This window comes from Podarcis muralis, chromosome 12 (genome assembly GCF_964188315.1).
Source record: "Podarcis muralis chromosome 12, rPodMur119.hap1.1, whole genome shotgun sequence".
Classification (NCBI taxonomy): domain Eukaryota; kingdom Metazoa; phylum Chordata; class Lepidosauria; order Squamata; family Lacertidae; genus Podarcis; species Podarcis muralis.
Genome location: NC_135666.1, coordinates 27,108,009 through 27,132,070, shown reverse-complemented (window position 1 = coordinate 27,132,070; position 24,062 = coordinate 27,108,009). Strand labels below are relative to the sequence as shown.

Sequence of the window (24,062 nt, the reverse complement as noted above, 5' to 3'; positions counted from 1 at the left end):
GTTGCACTGTAGGCACCAATATCACTACACCCTACAGTTTGTTTGCAATTAGCCCCCTCCCCCAAAGTGGAGATGGTATTCCGAGTATAGACTCCGTAGGAGAGACAATAACTTCTTAGTTTTGAAAGAAAAAGCACTTCTTATAAATATGTTATAAGAAAGGGAGTTTATTTCGTTTAAAAAATGGTTCCCCCTCACATGCTGCTTCTTTGCTTACCTTGGCATAACTTTCTTCTTCTTCTTGAAGTTCCTGGTATTGTTGGCTTTCCAGCATTTCAGTCTGGCGAGAGATAACCATCTTTCCAACGTTTTCAAATGCTTCCATAATAACCTGCAGTGCTTCATGGTCAGGAGTTACGGGTTTGATGTTTTCTTTTTTAAGTTCTGCATATATCTCACTCCAGATTTCACCTACCTTTATTAACAAAAATGGCACTTTTAAAAAGCTATGTAATTTATCAATACCAAGGACAGCTAACTCTTTTTGGGCAAAGACCCAGAAAGAGCCACTTTTGACTCTCTGTTCAAGTATCTATTTTTATTCATTAAGTTTAAAAAGGAAGCCAAGTGTAATCACAGGCAAAAATCTGGCATTTTAAATTCTAACAATGTGTCTTGCATTGTGGCTGCAAAGGAGTACATGATTTTTAACTGTACTAGCTCTAACAAACAAAACCATAAATAACAAATCACATATTAAACAATGCTTACCTTGAAGTCAAGATATCTATGTATGATAGCAAGTGTAACAAAATCCTTGGCAGAGAGGCCAGGCAAATTTTCAAAGCCTAAAATAAAACATTAATAATTACTTCTAGAGAAATCTTATTTCTTATTTGAGATTTACACTGTCACAAGGCAATTTCAAAGTGGACACATTAGCAAAACTATGTGATCCTGCCAAGCATATTGGAAGCTCCTGGCTTAGAAAGCCATAATAGCTAGTTGACAAGGAGATACAAGATTTTTCTTTTCCTAGTTCTGCAGTTGCAGACGCAAATGAACTTGCCAAACTTGTCTGTAACTCTGATTACCGTATTTTTCGCTCTATAACACGCACCTAACCATAACACGCACGTAGTTTTTAGAGGAGGAAAACAAGAAAAAAATATTCTGAATCAAATGTTGTACTAAACTATTTAATAAACAACCGGTATATCAGAATCATATTACAACCATGTAAAGTGAACAGCAGTCAACAGTGGCATTAAGAACCATCATCACTGTCATTAACAAATGAAGAGAGAATTTTAGGTTCGAGTACTCTTCTAGTCTTCTGTGAACCCCAAGACTCCTTCACCGAGTGCCACGATGTGGGGATTACATGGCTGCCCCCCAATATTTTTTGAAGTTGGAAGAGGGAGGGAGGGAGGGAGGGAAGGAAGAGAGAGGGGGAACTCACATTTGTGCAGCTGCCTTGCCTCGGAGCAAAAAGAGGAGGAGGAGACTCAGGGACACGAGCCTTGTAAGCCGCTTTGTTTGAATTTACCAGTGAGGTGCTGGGGGAGGGACGGAAGGGGATGCCCTCTTTGTCCCTCCGTCCGGCTCATTGTAAAGAAAGCAGAGTAAGAGCCGCTTACATTTGTGTAAGGGAGAGCCATAGAGCAGGCAGACACTGAGAAAGAGAGGCTGTCTCCCTTTCCCCACCTTAGCTTTTACACGCTGCGTGCAGCTCTTGCCGGCTTCTGAGCTGCCTCCCTTCTCCCACCTCGCTAAAAAGCCATAGAGCAGGCAGACAGGAGGAAGAGAGGCTGTCTCCCGACACTCAGCTATTGCTCAGCTGTTGCCGGCTTCCCAGCGAGCCAAGCGGAGGAAGAGAGGCTGCCGAACAGCCAGCAAGAGCGGCTCCTCCTGCCTGCATTCGCTCCATAGCGCGCACACACATTTCCCTTTACCTTTTAGGGGGGGGGGTGTGAGTGTTATGGTGCGAAAAGTACGGTATTCATTCTTCTGTTTATGCATGCTGTCTTTGGTTAAATGACATAAATTGTTTTACTGTATTATATCCACCTTCTTAGAAATTAAAGTATACGTAAAATGCAGGAAATAAGTTCATGGCCTTTACCTAATTTACATATTACACAATAAATCTTTGCTCGCATGTTTTCAGCAACATCCATAACAGCAATAGTGGGACAACTGGCAGGCATTGGAGTAACTTCTTGCTTTCTTTGGAACTTGCCAGCCAATGGCTTCTTTGTATCTGCAGAGGGAAAAATTCAGTGTTAGGTTCCACTCATCATCAGATATTCAGTAATTATAATACTTTCACTGAAAGAGTGTACCGTATTTTTCCGTGTATAAGACACATGTCTTATCACATGTCTGAATTTACATTCCAACTCTGTTGGAAGTCATGGGAGCGGAAGTTGTCTTTACACTGTTCTGTTCTGTTGTATTTTTGTTTTCCCTTCTCTCTGAGGAAGAAGAGAGGAGCCATGCTTTCCCTTTGTCCTGATTTGTATATAATAAAGTAGCTTAGTACTTACACCTCGAGCCTAGCTCTGCTGTTGCTGATCTGCTAAGTCAATGTGTGCTCACGTCCCAAGACATGAGTCACGAAATCACGTCGGGGAAGAAGATTGATGGATCTCCCAAGCGGCACACAGAAGGGAGAGACAGGCTAGCACATATATGTCATTTGCCTGGGGGCCTGTCCTGCCTCCTGGCGACCCCCCGACAGGGTCGTCTTATACACGGATAGTGCAGAGGTGGAATGGGGGATTGGTTGCTGCTGTGAGCAGTTTTTCTGTGGCAATTGGGCAGGTGATTGGTGGCTGTGGCAAGGGCTGTTATCGATTGGCTGTTGCTACAGCAATTGGGCGGGCAATTGGCGGCTGTCAGCGAGCGGGCAGCTGATTGGTGGGTGTGGTGACGTGCGTGATTGCCATTGTCGGTGCGGTGAGTGAGTGATTTTTTGCAATTCCTCCATTTTCTTAATTCTTAATAGGGGGCGTCTTATACATGGGGGCATGTTAAACATGAAAAAATACAGTACTCTGTTATATGTCATTTAGGTATTATCTATTAAAATGTATAGAGACATTCAATTTTTTAAATGAGTATATATATAACAGTCTCCACTGACCTTCATTCCAAGGAAACCAAACCCTGGGTAAGTGCTGAAAACCCCTGGAGTCTTTCACAGCTCAGATACAGGGGTAGCGTACAACAATATCAAACTTCAGGTGCATGACAATGTCTGTCTTATTCCAATATACATTTTAGGCTACTGTTTGAGTTTATGTTCAGTTTTATGGTGAATTTTTATTATTTTATCCTCTGTATGGTTTATTTTTATGTATGCTGTTTAGAAATGTGAACGCTTAAGTGATATATAAATACCACAGACAAACAACAAAATATTTCATATATAAGAGCCTCTATTCCTCAGCATTATTACCTCCTGGTCCGCTTGACTTGACTGAGCCAAGCATTTTAAAAAATACAAAACTTATTGAAGAAATTGTTACAACTCTCCACATTTCTCCACAACAGCCCAAAAGCAACAATTGTTTGTAATAACTGGTTTTCAGACTACTCCATCCCTATTATGACGAGGGTGTTTATGTATATTTCTATGAGTCAAAACTTGGCAATGGTGTTTGTTTTAATTTATGAATTATATTGAGGGCTTTCTGAGATGAATACTGGGCTTCAAACCTAGCATCATTAATTTGGTTGGAGAATGAGAACAAAACACTGGTTAGGAAACAATGTTTACTATACTCGGTACTGACTTTATTACATTGTTTCACTTTTACTTACACCAAATGTTATTTTCTAAGAAACTGATAATTATGTTTAGGGAAAATGAATTTAGTTTTTAAATAAGATGCATAAAGAGTGGTATTGAGTGAAACAGATTTACCAAGCAAAGCTACCTCAATCAATCAATCAATCAATCAATCAATCAAACTACGGTAATAATAGATGCTATTTGCAGCTGAAGGGAGAAAAGGCCATCTAGTGGTAAAACTAGTAACAGAATAAAGTATTTCAAGTCATGACTGAACTGGGGCTCTTTTTCTCCTACTGTGTGACCAACGTATTTATTTATTTCAACCTCATAATATCTACAGCAATTAGCACAGGCCAAACACCTGTCCTTTTAAGAAAATAGGAAGTGCATCTTGACATAAGTATACCCATTTAAGTGTTTATACTAGAAGTACCACCCAACCACAAAAGTATACCATTTTCCATCAGGGAGGAGAAAGCAATTACCATTCCTCTATGTTGCTGCTACAATGCAATGCTGCAATGCCCCCCTCCTGACTGGATAACAACACTGGACTACACTGCAGGGTTGCCATGCACTATTGTGCCTCACACCACCACTCGGCAGTATTAGCATAGCATAGCGATATTTGCAGGACTGATGTTACCCATGCTTTCTCAACAACAATACCCCTTCCCCTTGTAATGCAGATGTACCAATTTTATTTATATTTGCATTTGCAAATTTTTAAAACAATGGGTGTTTTTTCTGCATTAAATTCTATATAAGATACATATTAACACCTTTCTTTGCTGCTCCCCCCCCCTTTTTTTTCTTCTTCTTCTGAGTAAACATGCTTCTGTCTTATCATGGCTATGCTAAATCCTGAATTTCAAAATTATTTTCTCTGGGCAACAACCCCCTTCTTTACCACAAACAAAAAGAAGCCCAACTTCAGAATGAACCAGAAAGCCCCTTCATCATAATGAAAAAAATACTTTCTTCATTGTCCCAATCTAGAAAAAATTATGGCGTGACACATACACCAAGAAAGACTCAAACACAGAGACGTACCTAGGGGTTGGCAAAACTGGCCCCCGCTGGGGGTGCAGGCTGGGGGTGTGCGCAAAAATTGCGGTGCTGCTTGGTGTCCCTGGGCTGCCAGCTACTGGGCGGCCTGTTCTGTGGCCACTAATTCCACAAGTAACTGTGGAACATAGTGCCTGCCCATTTTGCTTTGTAGTTTTTGTTCCACAAAGGTTAGAGGTTTATTTATTTTTTCTAATGAAAGCTCTCAGAGTCTGGAAACCCTGCCAGCTCTGAGTTTGGCACAGCTGCCCTCCCCTTATCCCGCTCTCCGTGTTCCTGTATATAATCACGCTTAGAAAAATTCAGCTCTTCTTAAAACTTCAGTAATTCTCTTAAATTTACAACTACTATAATATAAAATACTCGGCAATCTAATACTTACCAACAATTCTCCCAACTTCGTCATGTTTCACTCCCATCTGAATCTCTTCTTCTCTCCATAACTTTATTAATAAATTGGCTGCTGTTTGGTCTTTTTTCCCTCGCCAGGTATTGATATGAGAAGCAGTTTTAGGGTTGTCACAAAATTCAACTAATATCCCAAGTATTAGATTGCAAACATTCTTTTGATTTAACTTTGCAGAAGAAAAACAAGGACAGAATTTTAAATCTAATCCCTAAGAAATTTTGCCTTGACAATTATTATATATATAAAAAAACTTTGAGCATTAAAACCCTGATCTAGTGGCCCAATGAATACACAGGCATTCAAATGCACAGATGGATTTCTCCGACACACTTCAATGTCAGTGAATACTTTGAATGAATAGGAATTCATGCAAAGCTGGGTTGCAAAAGGAATCAGGCATCTCTTAGTTACATATATACATGAGATCCACAAAGCTTTGAACTGGGGCTCAGTTGTTAACACTAACTACCTATTTTTCCATTATAAAACCTGTAGAAGCATGAAGCAAATATTTTAGAGGGCAGACTTTGCTGAAGTGTACAATGTATTAGGATGGACAGAAAAATGTCTGAGCGATACTTGTTAAATGTTGTATGAAATTATTAGGCTCTTTGTCTTCTCCAGTTCTGGGGATGTGATATTTTGAATGGAATCTGATTATCAGGTGCAGAATTTTAAATCTTGAAAATTTTTGTTTAAATAAGTGAAATGCAAGTTTCTGTTTTTCTCATTTTAGAAATGTGTTTGAAAATGCAATCACTACAAAAGGTCTGTTCAAACACTCTGCATTTGTACTCCACATTGTGTTTATACTTGTTCTACTTTAAGGCTTCCACGTTCCACCTGTGTAATCCTGCATTTTAGAGCGTGAGCCTGTAGGCAGGTCCTTCTTTTTTATCTAAGTACAGTGCCTACTACATTGTACATACTTTACAGATGACAGCACACTTGATTTGTATCTCTTTTACCTAATTCCAACACACTCCTTTCCCTCAAAAAAACATGTTTTCCAAACCTAAGTAGGTGTTTCAGAATAAAGTACGCAAATTGAAAATGTTTGTGCAAAATATGAGTATTTGAAGTTCTATTGATTTACTTCACTTCAGAGCATGTATTTCTTGGAGCAGATTTACTGTTTCCATAATTTGCATTATTTTGGTGCAGAGTATGAACAGACCCTAATGTTGTGCAATTCGTCATTCCCAAGACATATGGATGCCAACAATTCCCTAAGAAGGTCTGTTTCCTGAGGCAGTGCCTCCTAGCGGCTGTGCATGTACAGTGAAGACTTTCTTCATGTTTTGCTTCTTTGTAAATAAAACTGCACCCATTTTCCATCTGTAACTACAGACTGCAAGGCACCACCTCTGTTGTGAGAATAACACATTTTCATTTTCAGAGCAAAGAGTCATACTTGGCACATGGAAAAATTGTGTGTGTGCATTTCGAGTCTTTACTATAGCAGTGTAGATTGTGGTTGCATGAGCATCACAGACGCACATCAAGTATAGTCTGACAGGGAGCACAACAATGGACATATAGCTGAAACCTGACAACTCAGCAAGAGTCAATTACACAATGTGTATTTAATATTTTACTACAGGTGGTTTTCCAATAAATAGTACTCACAACAAGCAAATCCAGGAGAGTGAAGAGGCCTTCTCTTTCAATAAAATAGTCCTCTAAAATAGTACAGCCCATGACACAGCACCTTAAATGAAAATAATTTCAGTTCATTTAATCTCTTTTGCTTACTCTCAGAACACACATGGGATTTACACTAACACATTGAAAATGGGAAAATATCAAATTTGGATGCTTCTGTTTTATTACATTAATTAGAATGTAATGAATGTCTCAAACGATTTTCATTTATAAAAGGATATATGATACAAATTTCAAAACAGATGAAAAAACTTTGATCAAAAGTGTTCATATTGCGGTATTATAAAAAGAACAATTCCTACCCCACCCTATTAAAGATCAACCCCAAATGCAGGCTTGGGCATAGTTTAATCATACCCTAGAACCCCAATTAAGACCCGAATGTTAGGGCGAACAGAAACGTATTTGTCCGGCACTAAAAAATGGGTAATGATGGTGCCATGTGTATCTCTCTGGGGAGAGCATCCAGCCACCACTGAAAAGATCCTTTCTCATGTTGCCACCTTCCATACCTCCCCCAGAAAGACTCAGTTGATGAATGCAGGTTCATATGGGGAAAAGTGGTCCCATGGTTGATGGTACCGAAAGCTGCTGAGAGCTTAGGGAGAATTAACAGGGTCACACTCATGCATCTCTCTCCCAACAGAGGTCATCATATAGGGTGACCAAAGTAGTTGCCACACTGTACAAATACCGGGCCTAAACCCCAAATGTAATGGATGAAAAAGTACACAGAACTTTACTGCTACATTTTGAAGGCAGCCTCATTGGGGTACTATGCGGTTTTATTTTCAAGGATATTTCTTCCTTTATATACAACTTACTTGATTTTTTTTTCTTTTTACATTTTCAGTATTGACTGATAGTAATAAAAGATAATCCAAGAGATTAACAAAATGCATAAAAAAGAAATATGTAGTAGTCATTGCCAATTCATTAGCATTTCAACTCATAGAAACCAAAGATATTCAGAGAATGTAAAGTGTGCAGTTAGAAAGGAGACATAATCTTGTGGCACTGTGCATTTATTTGTGATGCTGAAAATCCTCTTTACAGAAGGTCACAGTAAAAATAGCTGAACATACCATAAGCAGTCCAGAGCAGTAAAAAGCAGACGATTATGACCCAATCCACTATAGAATTTTTTTGAATCCATCTTCATAAAAGGAATAAGTGTATCAACTCCTTCCCATCCAAAGAGTTCCTGTTTGATATATATCAAAGCCATTTTAATCTAGAAAAACTGTACACATTCATAATAATTTACACTACACTTAATAATTATTATAACCATTACATTCATTCTCTGTAGTTTTCTATGATGGAGAGACCCAGAGGCAAGCCATCTGTTATCATATGAAAAGCAGCCTACTTCCACCAGTTTAGAATCCTCACTCAGGCATCCTGACACTACAGAGGAAAGAAAGACTGAAGAGGCTTATCACTTTTTTTACCCTCTTAGGGAACAGAGGGTTCCAGCAAGATTAATTATTGCCAAATGGAATAAGACGTATCCATGCTGTTGGCTAAGCCTTTGGATCTTCCAGTGTTATCGTACAAGCAACTGGTTTTCAAAGTCCCTTCCACTCCAAACTGCTAGGGAAGGTTAACTACTTGTGAGAATTAACATTTTAAGATTTAAACAAGTAGGAGCTAAGAGCACATGATCTATAGATAGAAACCATAAATACTTCTTTTGCTTATACATGATAATATTAGATTCCGATATTAGATTCCAAGATTTTAAAAACAATGAGAAAATACTAACCTTTCTATGAAGGTTATTTTCACAAAGAGTTGACAAGAGAAGTAAAATATCAGTCTGAATTTCTACCACAATGGCACTTTCTGGATAATTCTTTGTGGTATTCTTTAAGATACCTAGCAGAATAAATAAATGTATAATATCAAATTTACTCCTCCAGAAAAAATATTTCACATAGTTTGGCCAAAATATGCAGTTACTTTAGGTACCGTTAAGGGCTTGTGTGTGATGGTTTTGCTCGTGTGTTGTTGTTTTTTAAACAGTAGCCCACTACTACTAAAATGAATTACAAACTGCTTTTGATTTTTTCATGAATTTCAAAAATTATTTGCCACAATGTGTATGAGGGAAATAATTTAGAAAGGAAAGGTTAAAATCCCTATCACACACACAAATTCTTTGGATAGCTATAGTTCTTGATATATATTTTAAATTGGCATCCCAGTGTATTACCGTGTACTGAATCCAATATATTGATTTGATCTTTCATTTCATGTAAATTCAATCAGCAGGGTTGTGCTCTTAAAGTGAAAACAGAAAGAGCACAGATGAAATGTCTGCTCAAGAAAACATGTTCGGATTTTCATGCTATGAATCTGCATTGCTATTCAGGACCTGAAGCTAATATGTGAAACCTATGGGCAGTGCAATTCTGCATAATGTATAGAAAGGGTGGGGGGAAGGAAGATTGGTTACTAGAGATTAAAAAGTAAAGTTTCAAAAGAGAGTAGAAATGAAAGCCGGAGAAGTTCATCAATTCAGGCAAAGGTAGCCAAGACTATTTAATATACACCTCACCTAACAGTTGATTAATTGCTCCCTGATCACAAAGATCAACATTCACAGCATCATCACAAAGGGACACAACAGGATTCAGTACTTTCAAGGTGTAGCGCATCTGTGCAAGCTTGGTGCCACGACCACCGGTACCATGGAAGCTGTTACCTTGAGCAAAGAAAGGATCTGCAAACAAACGAAAACAAAACATCTTCTTTTGCAATACAGTGTGTTTAGGCTATGGCAAGGTCTTTTGTGTAAATATGATTTGAAGAATATTGCAGACTTTAACATTGTACTTTGTTACCATAACATACATAACCAACCAGTGGCTGCAACATAAGACATTTCATGGTTGATCATCATAGATTTACTGAAGGACATTATCATGGCTCCCTGGTGTTAATTGTGCGGGAAAAAGAAATACAGTACTGAGAGAAAGGAATGTACTACACATGAGTCCCAATTCAACTGCATAGTAACAGAGGGCATAAGGCAATGCCTGCACTTCCCCTCACATAATAAAGAATCTAAGTATACTAGTCCAGACTGTTTCCTGTTTCTTTCATACCTATGTTGATCATATACTTGTAAGCTGATTTACTACAGTTCCTACAACTGGGATAAGGTTTAATCTTGATCCCTGGCGTGTCAGGTCTCCCACTGGTGTTTGTTAATAGAGTGAGAAATAGTCAAAGAAAATTACATTTTTTAAAGCTGTGCTTGTTTTAAAGCCTGCCCAGTGTTATAGTGTTCATGCAACTGAGGTTCAATGCAACAGTCAAATCTGTAATTCAAGGCTATTGATTTTCAGTTTTCTGTGACTGAATACAGGCAACGACCGATTAACATGCATCTGAAAGATGCATGATTTCGCATGTGCACACAATGCCAAACCTGGAAATGACAAAAAAGTCAAAAAAAGGGCGGCATGGGGGTGGAGTGGAGGCTGGGAATGGAACCCTACATGAAATGGTCGTTGACTGTAATTCAGCACCAGTGGTAGACACAACACTGAAAATAAATTAAAATATAAGATAAAAATATGTTTAAAGGCTTTGCTTAAGTATAATAATAAGATTCTAGCTTAAACAAATACATCTTGCACTGTTTCCAAAAGACACAAGCATGACTCCTGAATATATCTTGCACAGACTATAAAGCACCATGCCATGTACAAGGCCAGCATTATGTAATAACTGAGAAAGCTACACTTTGCAAGGTGCCTTGATGTTACAAATCTGAGACCTCAAAGCACCTTGCACCTGATGTCATTGTGACATCAGATGATTTGCAGGTGGGTAGCTGTGCCCACCTGTCAAATTTGGTCCATGAGGCTGATCCTAATGTGGATCTGACTCATGGAATCAAAAAGCTTACCCACTCCTCATCTAATTGGTACTGAGCTTCATGGTCACCATGTCCTTGGCAATCCTGAAAACAATTCCTCACTTACAGAATAGCGAGGACTTACAATGCTTTCAGATGTGAAATTAAGAAATGGATTCTCTAAGCTTCTTGCTTCTCTAAGTACATGCATTAAGCATAATTAGTGATATGATTTAAGTACAGTAGTTCTATCCCACCTACTCACCATTGCCCATGCACCATTCGAGAAACATGAGAAGGCGAGTATTTCCTTGGCACATCATGTAGTCATCTACCAACAAGGGAGCCATTGTAGCTAAGGTTGCAATTGCAAGAAGCTGTAACTCTTCATACTGGGCAGCAGACATGTCAACCATTCCTGGCTTTTCATTTGGTTTTAAATAATGAAACAAGGCCAATATAACTTTACCCTCTTGTAGCAGCTAAACAATGGAAGGAGATATAATATAAAATGTCACTGAAAAAGTAAAAAATAAATCTATAGAAGTGAAGCAAAATGTTCCACTTTTTATAGAACTTGTATTTAATGTTTCTGTTCTGAGGTGCCACTGGTAAGACCAATGGTCATCCTATTGTTATGTCATAGCAAGTGCCTGGCAAGAATGTGTTCCATTTAAAAAGCAATCTAAAAATTAAGTCAGAAAACCCTCCACTCGGTTTCTGAAATAGGCTGAACCCGAAAGTCTGATTCATATATTGCCACAGTACATTCAGAATTGCTTGTGCACATTCTTCTTAGTATAGGCTAGACTCACAGCATATTTCAAATAAAAATTCTATTGTAGTGAGAAAACAGTAGTAAGCTTCAAGCTACAAGCTGGTGTATGATATTTATGTATTTCATAAAATGTATATACCACTAAATTGTAGAAAAAACCTGTGTAAACACAGATAATTAAAATTATTAATGACTAAATAATCACATATATCTTACCTGTACAATACATAAATCTTTTGCTAGTACAGTAAGCATGTTAAGCAGTAACTTTTTCAACTCAAAATCCTCATAACAGTAAGTCAGCCTGAGGTTCTTTACCAAAGGATTATGACTTTTTACTGTGAATGAAACAAAAAGATTCTTGGTAAAATAATTAACTGTTTACTGATAAACTGAAGTATCAGTTACTAAAAAGTTATACTGCTTACCTTCAACAAAAGTGGCAAATAATATTAACAGCTTGGCAAACCCTGTTTCCTAAAAAATACACACAAGTTACATTGGGGGGAAACAGTGTAAGCATTACTACATTCATGTAAGTAGGGTACACAAATAATAAAAATAACAAATGGTAGACTACTTTTAGCTTTACTAGAAAATACTAAATGTGGTAGGGGCTTTAGCATAGCTTTTCACAAATAACTGGAATTGTTATGAATTGCCCAAGTAATAGAAAGGCAGTTGAAAATGGTTAGGTACCAAGATCCTATGTCAGAAGACAGGACTTAAAATATTATGAGATTAGGAGATGAGAAATGGCTCCACTCCCAAGACATATCTTACATTTCCTGGAATCTGTGGAACTCTTAAGAAACAGAGACTATGTTCCTACAGACAACCCTATGGACAGAGACCAATTAACAAAGAAAGCAGAAGACTGAAGAAGAGAAAGAGATATCCCCAGGAGCCCTGAAATAACTAAGCAACCCACAAGGCATGTTAAGAAACACCCCAGAGAACATTGGTAACTACAAAATCCTAAGAAACATCTTTTTGCAAGACAACCGAGTAACGCAGTACATTTCAAGGAAGGGGATTTGTTTCTATATTTGACATGCTGACACCAATGCACTAGCAGACCACAATAATACAATCATTTCCTTTAAAAGTATTTTCAAAATACCAGCAAAAAATTGGCCTACAAAACTCAAAATTGTGTATAGGATACATACAATCATTGGTGCTCCTGGGTTCTGAGCCACAAGGGTGGCGATCACCAAAATGTCATTTCTTAGCTGACGATCATAATGGCGGAAACCATGTATAAGCAAGTTCGTAAATGCTTCCTTCAGAGCACTAATAAAAAGGTGATATTTTGTATTTTAATTTATGTACTCTATCTCTAATCATATATATAGGATATAATCCAATACATACTTATCTTCAAAATCTGAAATTCCAAACACTCTTTTCCTTCACTTTTAATTTACACTTAATATTTAAATTATTTTGAAGTATGTATTACATTACCAAACTCTTAAACTAACTGCAAAATAGAGGATCAGATTTTTGCTCAGTGTGCAGTAAGATGGGACTGTTGATAAAAATTAAGTGTACAAAAGATGCTCATTGCAGGTTTTTAAGCAGAGATTGGATAGCCATCTGTCATGGATGCTTTAGTTGAGATTCCTGCATTGCAGGAGGTTGGACTAGATGACTCTCAGGGTCCCTTCCAACTCTACAATTCTATGAAAAGAAAAACCCTGCTAGATAAAACTGAAGAATTATCTAGTCTAGTCCAACAACCTGTTTCACAATGGTCAGCTAGATGTTTCTAGGAAGCCTAGTGGAAGAGCATGTGGAAGAACAGTTCTATTCAGGCACTGAGCCCCAGCAGCTGATATTCAGAGGCATACTAGCCTCCATTTTGCGATTAACCACTGACAGACACATGAATTTAACCAATCCATTCTTACAGCCACCAAATTCACTGGCCATCATCATATTTTGTAGCAGCAAATTCCCTACATTGACTATGAATTGCAACACAGTCACATACAAGTCTACAGTACACATGGTGTTTTATTATGATGATGGGGACGACAACACTCACCTATTTATTATAACTTGGGAAGATTATCCATACTAAGTATTAGTGAAAATATGTTCCTTCTGTCTTTTTAAAGCATATGTGAAATACAAGCTAAAAACCATCAACACTTTACAATTTATGAACTAGTTATTAGAATAGTAGCTGACATGATATATGGTATGTGAGTGCACTTAACTTTACACATTCCAAATTACTGAGCTGCTCAATAATTTCTTCCTTAGAGGTTTTTTCTAATAAATTCCAGAGGATTTCTGAGGAACGGAATAGCAGCTGTCCAGAAGGGTCAGCATCATTAAGATGAGAACATAATCTTCTTGGTGCTTCAGCTTTCATCATAAGTTTACAATTTGTCTCTGAAATGGAAAAGGATCAATACTTAGGTTCGTCATATTGCTAATGTTTTATGAAATAGAAAAGCAAAATAAGAAAAGATTATATTTTAAGTAGATAAATTACACTAACCAGAAATAGAAAGATGTTGCAGCGTTTTAATTATCCATAATTTCTCTTGAAGTTGATTTTCAACTAATGTCAGCGCCAGGACTAAAGTTTCTGCTAAACCTCCTGCTTCCACCATCTGCCTTTTATAGTTTGCACTTACAGGTTGGTAAACTGGAGAAACAATAGTTTAAAGAAGTCCATCATATTATGCAAATCTTATTGATGTAAAGCAAACAAAGGATGATGGGGACATAATATTTTGTTATGGAAAGATTCAGAAATGCACTACTCCTAATAACTAAATAATTTTCCAAACATATTATTATGCTAAATCTGGCCAGAATCCTGTGACTGATGCCCCACTTAATGAAATGCTATTGGAATAGGAGGGAACATGGAAACACAACAGTAATTTACAACTATCTTGACCATGGTTGGGAAATTGTCAAAATGAAAAAGTGTCTCTGCATAAGTAAAACCTAAAATTAATACAAACACAATAAAGCCTATAGGTAAAGGTAAAGGGACCCCTGACCATTAGGTCCAGTCGTGGCCGACTCTGGGGTTGCAGTGCTCATCTCGCTTTATTGGCTGAAGGAGCTGGCGTACAGCTTCCGGGTTATGTGGCCAGTATGACTAAGCCGCTTCTGGCGAACCAGAGCAGTGCACGGAAACGCCGTTTACCTTCCCGCTGGAGCGGTACCTGTTTATCTACTTGCACTTTGACATGCTTTCAAACTGCCAGGTTGGCAGGAGCAGGGACCGAGCAACAGGAGCTCACCTCGTCGTGGGGATTCAAACCGCCGACGTTCTGATCGGCAAGTCCTAGGCTCTGTGGTTTAACCCACAGTGCCACCCGCATCTCTAATAAAGCCTATATTGTACACTAATCTCATAACGAATAAGAGCAAACCTGGGGTGTGGGGTATCTAACTGCTGAAGTTTCTTCCAGTCTAAGAAGGTGCTAGTATCAGGAGATGCAATCCTGTATCTCAGCTGTATCACCCATTGAGACCATATGAATAAGCTTGAAAATACTATGAATCTACCAACCAAACACAGCATCCAGCTGGAATGCATGCTTGATCAGGAAATAGATACATTCAAAATGAAACAATGTGAACTATCCACCCTTGAAAAGACACATCAGTTTAGGGAAGAGCTGCATTTAATTAGCCAATGGAATAGAGGTGTAACAAACTTAATCCTAATACTGGAAACATTTTAGATACTATATGCAATAATGCTATATGCTAAGAGCATATATGGCCAATTTAGACCTTTGCCCAGGACGATTGTGTTTTCACATGCATCTCCCTTTATCACACTCATAATATGTGGAAGGGTATTCCACATAAGCTACTGAAGGAATAGTGGCTTGAAACACAGTTTCCCTTAAAAGGGGGGGGGGGGGAGAGGGATGATATGATTCAGCACTATAGATATCATTGTGGAGAACCTGTGTGCCTTAAAACAAGTTAGGTGCAACTCTTCCACCATGCTTTTGCTCGCTCCTCCACTGATAGAGCATCTTTTGTCTGTCTGATCTAGGCCTATGATAAATTAAATGACTATCATACCAATCCAAACCCAAGATCTGCCGTGATGAGTGAGTTTTTCAGGCTTTTTGGGCTCAGCCACTATAATGCCATCATCTTGGATCAACCAAGGCTCTGCTGGCTCAACTGCTGAAACTTAAATTGGCAGAGGTTCCACGGACGTTCTGGGCTTCTAACAGGGCAAGCACAGACTTATACCTGTTCCAAACCTCCTTCAACTTAGTCATGTGACCACACAACTCAGAATAACTTACACTGGCAAAAAGGGTGATGTTAAGTCAAACTCTTTATCAAGGCTTGTTTTTCTTCTCCCAGGCTCAACAGACAGTAGTCCCACTCCTGAAGACAGTTTGGAATAGAAGTAACTTATGCTACTTTAGTTTAAGCCAGTGTAGGCTTGCTGGCTTCCTATACTTAGGATAGCACTGTTAAGCTATAATTCTGTGCACCCTTACGTAGAAGCCCTATTCAATAGAATATAACTTACTTATAAGTAAGCACTCATATGATTAAACTGTACATATCATTAAGCAGTTAATACAAATATATAAAAATAAAAAGAATACCTTCATACTCTTTATTTGGTGGTTCAGTGTGGTAAAAGCTAATTACACACTTACATATTTGTATCCTTACTTGAGAACATGGCACTCTCATTAAGTAACCTGGGGAAATGGAGAGAATGTGATAATTGTGTAGTGGGAATGCAAGGTTCTGGAAAACAACCAACAGTCAATTAATAAGAGTCTTAGGATATGAGAACCCATTAGACCCAGCTTTTAGTGAAATACATGGATGATTCAGTGAGACAGGAGCACAAAGAACTAGTCTCATTAATAGTAACAACCTCTAAAATGTTATATGCAGGAAAACTGAAATTACTTGTGACAAAGTCTATTAAAGAATAGATAGATAAAACATGGGATTTTGCCTCATGGCTAAATTATATTTTAAAAACTAAGGAAGCAAATTTTGAGGTAAACAGGATCCCTTTTATAGAATCGAGCAAGAAAAACTGGTTACTAATAATATTTAATAATGGCTTTAAAATATATGTATATGTTTATAGTTTTGTTTATCTGGTTTGCTCAAAACGTTTTTTGTTTTTTTTGTTTCTCTACTTTCCTAGCCCTCCTACACCAAAGTCTACATTAAGTAATTCATATAACAAAAATCAGCACCCCACACTGCAGTAAAGAGAGAGAGATAAATTTGTGTTAAATACATGAGAATAATATAAGAAAACCAGATAAAATATCTTTCATATTATACAAAAGATATGCATTGAAGTTTGAGACACATGACCTACAAGCCAAGGCAATGCTTTATGTGCTTAAGCAGACTGTATTGAAGGAGATAAACAAACATAATTTGATGAAAACACATAGGTAACAACCCTAAACAGATGCACATTCCACTACCAAGTAAGTTTAAGATTACAACTACAGGATGGTGGAACTATGTAACTGATAAAACTTATGCTGTTTAAATTCTTCATGGTTCTTAGGTTTGGAATAACCTATATAGCACAAGCATTCTTACAGAGCATCAGGTAACTTCTGGCCCACATAGACATGTCTAAAAAGGTGTGTCTGTGTGTGTACAATCTAAAATTACCCAAATTTGCAATTGCTTCTTGAACTTCTTTGGTGTAGTTTACTTCATCAGATAACTTCTTTTTGTAAAATGGTAACCTGCAAAGACAGTTATTACAATAGTATTGAATTACCATGGAAAACTAAAGGTGATTCCTCTTCATGATATTGATATGTGTTCTGTACACCAACAATTTTCATAAGAAGAGTAAGTGAACAAAATGTGTTTTTCCCCAGGATCAGCTTGTCATTTATAGTTACTCTGATCTTATTTTAATATTTATAGCAATTATAGGAAAATACTTGTGTTACTAGCTGATATAAAACAAAAATCCAAAAGTAAAACTATAAACTGCAAGAGGAAGCCATTATACTAATATCTGGCTGCAGAAATGGAGCAGGAGGTAGCAGGGCCCACCACAGCAGACCGGCTGCATTCGTCTCCTCCCCTCCGCAGCCGTTAGCTGGTCTCACTGGCTACAACAGTAGGACAGCTATGAAGAAGGGCCTTCCATTCTTCAGAGAGACCAGCTCCTTTTGGCTCCTCCTCTTCATGCATTTTTTCTATTTAAGCTGGTCATTATAATAACTTTGTAACTTCAATACTGGTGTCTGAGTTTATTTGTTCCTCTCCCATTCCCATCTTTCCCCTTTTATGCCATGTATTTTAGTTTGTAGAACTGTGGGCAGGGACTGTCTTGTTTGTTACTGATTATATGTCAGCTGTTTTGTCAGCATTTCTGGCTAAAGAGCAGGGTAAAAATGATTTAAGTAAATAATCTAGTATAATAGAAATCACATGCTCAGGCATGATGAAAGAGGAATTTAATCGTACTTGACGCTACACTTATTTCCATTCCAAGTATTATGCTTACGTTCTAGAATATTCACACAATAATAATCTTTATTGTAAAGATGATCCAGTCATGCTCCAGAATACTCACAATAATGAAAAAAGCAATGTGTCTGATTGTTTAAAGTGGGGTTGGGTTGTTCATAAGTGATATAGGCTGCAAAGAAAGCCCTATTAACATAATGGAATCTACTTCTAAGTAAAAATGCATAGGATTGTACTGTAACTGACTTCAATAATAGCTCTTCATAAAAGGCCACTGGCTTTGTGAATCTCCTCAAGGTCCAACTTTATAAAATTTCTATCTTGAGTGCTGGTTTGCACATAACACTAAGTCAGTCTCTGGTGTGTTTCCTCCTGGTGGGGTAAAGACAGGAGCTGGAGAGGAGCAAAATGGGTACTAATGAGTAGCATACACCCAGCATACTGCTTGCTAATGTTAAACCATGGTTTAACATTATGTGCAAACCAGTTGTAAATGTGTTAATTAAGTAAGGTTACTAAACCTGAAGTGTCTGGCCAACCAGGTTCCTAGAAGCTTGAGGCCATTGTGACTCAAATTTGTTTCTAGTTCTGTGCAAGATAGCTCTTAAAACATATGATGTTTAATTCTCTTACATATATTAAAATCACCAAGGGTTATTTCCCAACAGTAAAACACACTTAATGGTACCATCTCTTGGTGATAATGATCCCTGTACAATAAGATGACCTGTGGGCAACAGGAGACCTGTCAGAAACTGGTTTCCCTGTATCTAAGGTATAAATGTAATGAATTCCTAGTGCTGCAATTGTAGCTTCTTTCCCAGAAAGTGTGTGACAATAGAAACAAGACTTGGAAAAACTGGTACATAAAAGAGAACAGAGATGGCAAATGAACAGAAGAACACCTGTTAATGCCAGTAGAAACATGTAAATAAAAACCTGTATTTAAATAAAGAATGAAATACATACCCATATAATTTAAGAATTTCACATGTTGGTTCTAGGAAAACCTTGTGGAGTGGAATTCTTTCAGCACATAGATTTAAAATTTTAGATATTTGTGTTAAATCATTAAGAATCTTGTAATTATCAGGAATCAAGGAAAATTGGAAAATTATGTATAATAACCTCTTTAAATAATAAAATGAATAAGTAAGCCTTCAAATGTCAGCTGTTAAATCAGATACAAGTTTAAGGAGGCAGTATGCCAGATTTCTAACAGTGAAGAGGATACATAAGTCCTGCAGAGCTAAATTTTCCACAGTTCTAAGAGCAGCTTTCTAAATGAATAAACTGTTTCTAGAAACTTAATTAGATTAACTGATGAGGCACCCCATGCTAAAAAAATTCTTTACACCCAAACTATATAGACATGTGCGGTCTGTGTCTGCGACAGAGTTTCCTGTTGCTATGAGGAGACTAGACTCAAGTGGGGCTCTGGGTTACAAATCCAAGAGAAATCACAGGAATGTAAAGTTTGATACCTAACTTTTATGATCTGACAGGTATTTATTTCAGGTAACAAAAGTACGTTTTTTATTTGCTTTGAATAGTGTACATTATGGAAGCATGAAAATGAGATTATCTTCTTCTATATAACATTGACTATACAGATCTATCTGTAAATTATTCATTATGTCAAGTGTACAAGTGACCCAAACAAAGGTTTAGAGCAACTAGACTTTAGGGGCATTAATGAAGCAATGTATGATCTTTCGCAGAGAATGGTGGGATCTGATAGTTGCATTCTTTACAACACTGCAAAGTATCCTTCCCAGTGTTCTGTGTAAAGTCAGATCATGTGACAAAATGGCTTAGCTTGAAAGAGCGAAAAAATCATTCTTAACTATTGCTTGCCAATCTTTTCCTATTTAGTAATTCCAGCATATTTGGCATTAGCCCATTGCATCCACATCATAATTCATATTATCCCACATTCAGGTATAGCAGCCTACTTATACCGACATTCTTTATATCAGTGTAAGTGGCCTGTTTATGTATTAATTTGTGATAAATTGTAGCAAGTAATTATTGATCTAGATTTTAACCTATTCTATCTTCCAAGATACATGGCATGTAATAACATTTCATAAACAAAAACAAATGGAATACAGTGGTACCTCGGGTTACAAACACCTCAGGTTACAAACACTTCGGGTTATAGACTCGGCTAACTCGGAAGTAGTACCTCGGGTTAAGAACTTTACCTCAGGATGAGAACAGAAATTGCGCAGCGGCAGTGGGAGGCCCCATTAGCTAAAGTGGTACTTCAGGTTAAAAACGGTTTCAGGTTAAGAATGGACTTCTGGAATGAATTAAGTTCGTAACAAGAGGTACCACTGTATAGATTATATTAAAATTAAGTGCTAATCTATCTGATATGAAGCAATCTATAAATTAACTTAACTGGAACAAAAATTATTTTGTGTTTTCTTCTTCATTCTTTTGTCTTGCTTTTTTCTTCCAACAAAGCAGCAAAAAAGATACAAGCCCATATTCATAGCGTTTTGCAACCTTCTTCAGTGCTTCAAGCTGATCTTCCAAATTACTCTTAAAAAACAGGATGGGAAAGAGCAGTAAATGAGTGTGAACTGTGCTTAAAGTGTTTTGCACAAACATTCTACGTTACACAGCACAGAACCACCAGGAGTCATGTGTTCAGTACTGTTGGCCCAATTCTGTGAAATCATACAGGACCCCATTCTGTTAAACATCCAGCACTTGCACCTTTTGATTCCAGCAGGCATTTTAAGTAAGTTACTTAGATTTCATATTTACTGGTTTTTTAGGAACCTTATTATATGTCACCTAGAGACTATGCAGTTAACCTAAAATAAATAATGAAGGCATGGATCAAGGTTTATACAATTCCAAGCACAGTTAATGGGAAGAGAATAGTCCAGCCAAAGTTAGGCACTTTCAAGTTATTCTGAAACAAATGGGAATACAAGTAAACTTATTTCAAATGTAGAATTTATTTAATGCTTTGGTCATACTTACTAATTCTGTTTCTTCAAGCAGTTTGACAACATGATTAAGATCCATGGATTTCAAGTTGTTATCCTAAAAAGATCCATTTAATCAATATTTAAATGATTAATAATTGCTAAGCATATAGCACATGTCTCATTCCATTTTCAATCTTCTCACCTCCTAGTTGTTTTTCACTTCCAGCTATGGTTTTATATATTTCACAATTCTGTACAAATACAGGGTGATTCATAATAAAATATATAGTTTCCAGATGCTGTAAGACAGTAACAGGTGATGACATGGACCACAACTGCGAACCATGAGGTAGAAGTACTCATAAAGTTTGTGTTCCGCTGCTGAGGGAAGTGACATAGGCGATAGTGTGCATGTCACACGACTAGTCAGGCAAAATGGCTGTGTCTGCAGTGGAGAAGGCATTTTGTGATCTTGAATTGAGCAAAATGGAATCTGTAACTGTTGTGTGATGGCATTTTTTATCGCAATTCAGAAAAAAAACCTCCAAGCAGAAAATGTAGCTACGATTGGTATAAAAAAATTGAAACTACGGGCTGCTTGTGCAAACTTAGAAGTCCTGGACGACCGTGTGTATCGGAAGAAGTTGTTGATAGTGTTTGCACCACCATTCAATGAAGCCCGGGAAAATCAATGCCTAGGGTGAGTCGCGTTTGGGCAGAAATGGATTAGCGGTTCGATGTATGTCGTGTGACAAAGGGTGCACACATAGAACATCTGTGACTGTTTCTAAAAAAACTTTAAACATCCCCCTACAATTCTGTTACAGGTAACATGAGATATATTACATTCTTCTTTTTTATAGTGCGTTGAAACTGTATACTTCATTATGAATTACCCTGTACAATGTAATCAAATGAATTAGCACTGGGTGCAAAATTCAGCATCCTTAGGCAGCATCTCTGGCTTTCTAATGTAAATGTATGGATAAATAGCTTTAAGGGTCCCTCCAATATCTTGTTTAGGAGGTGAGGCCCAAGCAGGAGTCAGGGCTAGAAGCAGAGTGAGAAAGTATCTAAAGGAGAAAAAACCTCCAGTGATACATAACTCTAATTATTGTTCAAATTCCTTGACCTGCTCATCATTAAACAAAGAACATTACAATAAATGTGTTGGTGAAAATGTCAGAAGTATGGGGACTAAATAGGATTTGCAAAGGTAGGTGGGTGGGGCAGGAATATTTTGCCCAATGTGGGGCTCGAACCCACAACCCTGAGATTAAGAGTCTCATGCTCTAACTGAGCGATCTCAGTCTCTAATGCTTTGGAGTAGAAATTAAAAACAGCATAAACATCAGTTAAATCCTTCCTACTTATGAAAAATGCTTATAGCAGCCGAGCCAAATTTTAATAGGTTGAAAAGTCAAATATACAATTAAGCAGACACCCAGAGTTTTTCAATGAAGAATTTCAATTACATATTTCAACAAACAAGTGCAGCAAATACATCTCAGTCAAGTATCTTATTTAATGCCATTCTTACTAGGCCCTTACCCTGGTGCTAGGATATATGGCAGTGAGGCCTTGGTTAGTCAGCCCCATTGCCTTAGGAACATCGAATTCCTCCTATCCCTGAAGGTGATTCACAGCCTAATAATGGGGGGAGGGGGAGCATTTTAATGTCTTTCTGGTACATCACTGTTTATTAACACTTTTTGTCATTTGCATCATTCTGAAGCATGTTCCTGCTGATGAAGCTCACACTAATCCAAACAGGCATATGAATGACAATTTAATAGATATTCATTAAAGTCTTGTTGCTCAAAATATTAAGAGTGCAAATTTCGAAATGCTTCACAGTTCACACTGGCCTCATTCCTCTCCCAAACAAATCAAGAGCCCGGTTTCAGGCACGAGGGGGTTGGACTAGATGGCCCTTGGGGTTCCTTCCAAGTGTACAATTCTATGACACTCTTGGCAGGAGCAAGGGAAGCTGTGTGTACCGGGAAGGAAAGAGCACTAAAGGGTGATACAGAAGAGAAAGTGGAGGGCGGAGCAAACAAGGCTGAACAGGAGAACAAGTTAAGGCTAGTGGGGGTGGGGAGGGAGAAAATGCCTAAACTAAATAAGTGTTCCATCAATTGCATTGGATCCTGATCTGTTCCAACTTCCAAGCCCAAATTGAAAGTGCCGTTTTTTTACCATGCGTGGCTTGAAGCTAGGGTAGCTAACTGGCTGCTTGGAGGAGATGCCCTTCTTCACTGAGCAATTAAATAAAAATATGCACACAGTAATCTTCCCCGGCTTCGATTCCGCCCCACCTGCACCCTGGGATGTCGCATTCTAGATTGCAAGCCCCTAGGGGCAGAGCCCTTGACGTCGTCCCTTCAGCCTGTAAGCCCGCCCTTTTAAATTTTAAAGCGCATGAACGTCGAGGGTGCAGCCATTAAAAAATAAAAATAAAAAATGCCCTGGGTTATGAGAGGGGAGGAGCCTCGGAATCCCCTCCATCCATGACTCTCCGAGGCAGAAGGAGGCCCAGCTCACCGGCGGAGCCCCCGGCTTCCCTGAGGGGCTTTCGCCGGGAAGACGGCGCCGGCTGCTGGGCTTCGGCCTCCCGGTTGCTCTCCCTTCACTCACCTGCTGCCCGAGGCTGCCGCTGAACTGGCTTTCCGAAGGGCGCAGTTGCCTGGAGGACGAGGAAGGCGACCTCCCCATCTCGGCGAAGGAAGGGACTTGGAGGCTCGGAGAAGCCTCGGGCCTGGCTGTGGAAGACATGGCGCCCCACGACGCCCCTCCGGGCTCTGCGGAGCTCAAGCCTCAGGGGCAGGTGCCGGGCGCAGCTTCCACCGAGACGGTACCAGAGCCGACTGCGACGACAACACAAGCCGGGCGCGGTTGCCATGGGAGCGGGAGAAGCCGGCGAGCTATGGGCGCCCTGAGGGGAGGAGGAGGAGGAGGGAGAGAGGTTGAGCTCCTAAGTTAGGGAGGGAGGCCGAGGCGCCGGCAGCCCCTTCGCTCAAGCCTGCAGCCGCCGCCTCATCCCCGCGGGAAAGGCCTTCGGCCTGCGCCCATAGGCTCCTTTCCCCCTCATATTC

At 38.6% G+C, this 24,062-nt stretch overlaps 1 protein-coding gene across 1 annotated transcript in view; it reads right to left on the bottom strand.

Moving 5' to 3' along the window:
* Nucleotides 1–24,062, bottom strand: part of CFAP69 (cilia and flagella associated protein 69) — a 27,301-nt gene extending 3,239 nt beyond the window's left edge. The window contains exons 1-20 of the mRNA XM_028749671.2: nt 23,605–24,062; nt 21,020–21,082; nt 20,507–20,569; nt 18,989–19,098; nt 17,204–17,280; nt 16,153–16,251; nt 14,049–14,198; nt 13,762–13,939; nt 12,706–12,829; nt 11,962–12,010; nt 11,750–11,871; nt 11,021–11,237; nt 9,448–9,612; nt 8,653–8,765; nt 7,970–8,088; nt 6,849–6,930; nt 5,193–5,385; nt 2,066–2,203; nt 712–788; nt 218–415 (exon numbers count right to left, since the gene is read on the bottom strand). Coding sequence (XP_028605504.1) covers nt 218–415; nt 712–788; nt 2,066–2,203; nt 5,193–5,385; nt 6,849–6,930; nt 7,970–8,088; nt 8,653–8,765; nt 9,448–9,612; nt 11,021–11,237; nt 11,750–11,871; nt 11,962–12,010; nt 12,706–12,829; nt 13,762–13,939; nt 14,049–14,198; nt 16,153–16,251; nt 17,204–17,280; nt 18,989–19,098; nt 20,507–20,569; nt 21,020–21,082; nt 23,605–23,742 — 2,475 coding nt within the window. The 5' untranslated portion in view covers nt 23,743–24,062. The remainder of the gene's footprint in view (nt 1–217; nt 416–711; nt 789–2,065; nt 2,204–5,192; nt 5,386–6,848; nt 6,931–7,969; nt 8,089–8,652; nt 8,766–9,447; nt 9,613–11,020; nt 11,238–11,749; nt 11,872–11,961; nt 12,011–12,705; nt 12,830–13,761; nt 13,940–14,048; nt 14,199–16,152; nt 16,252–17,203; nt 17,281–18,988; nt 19,099–20,506; nt 20,570–21,019; nt 21,083–23,604) is intronic.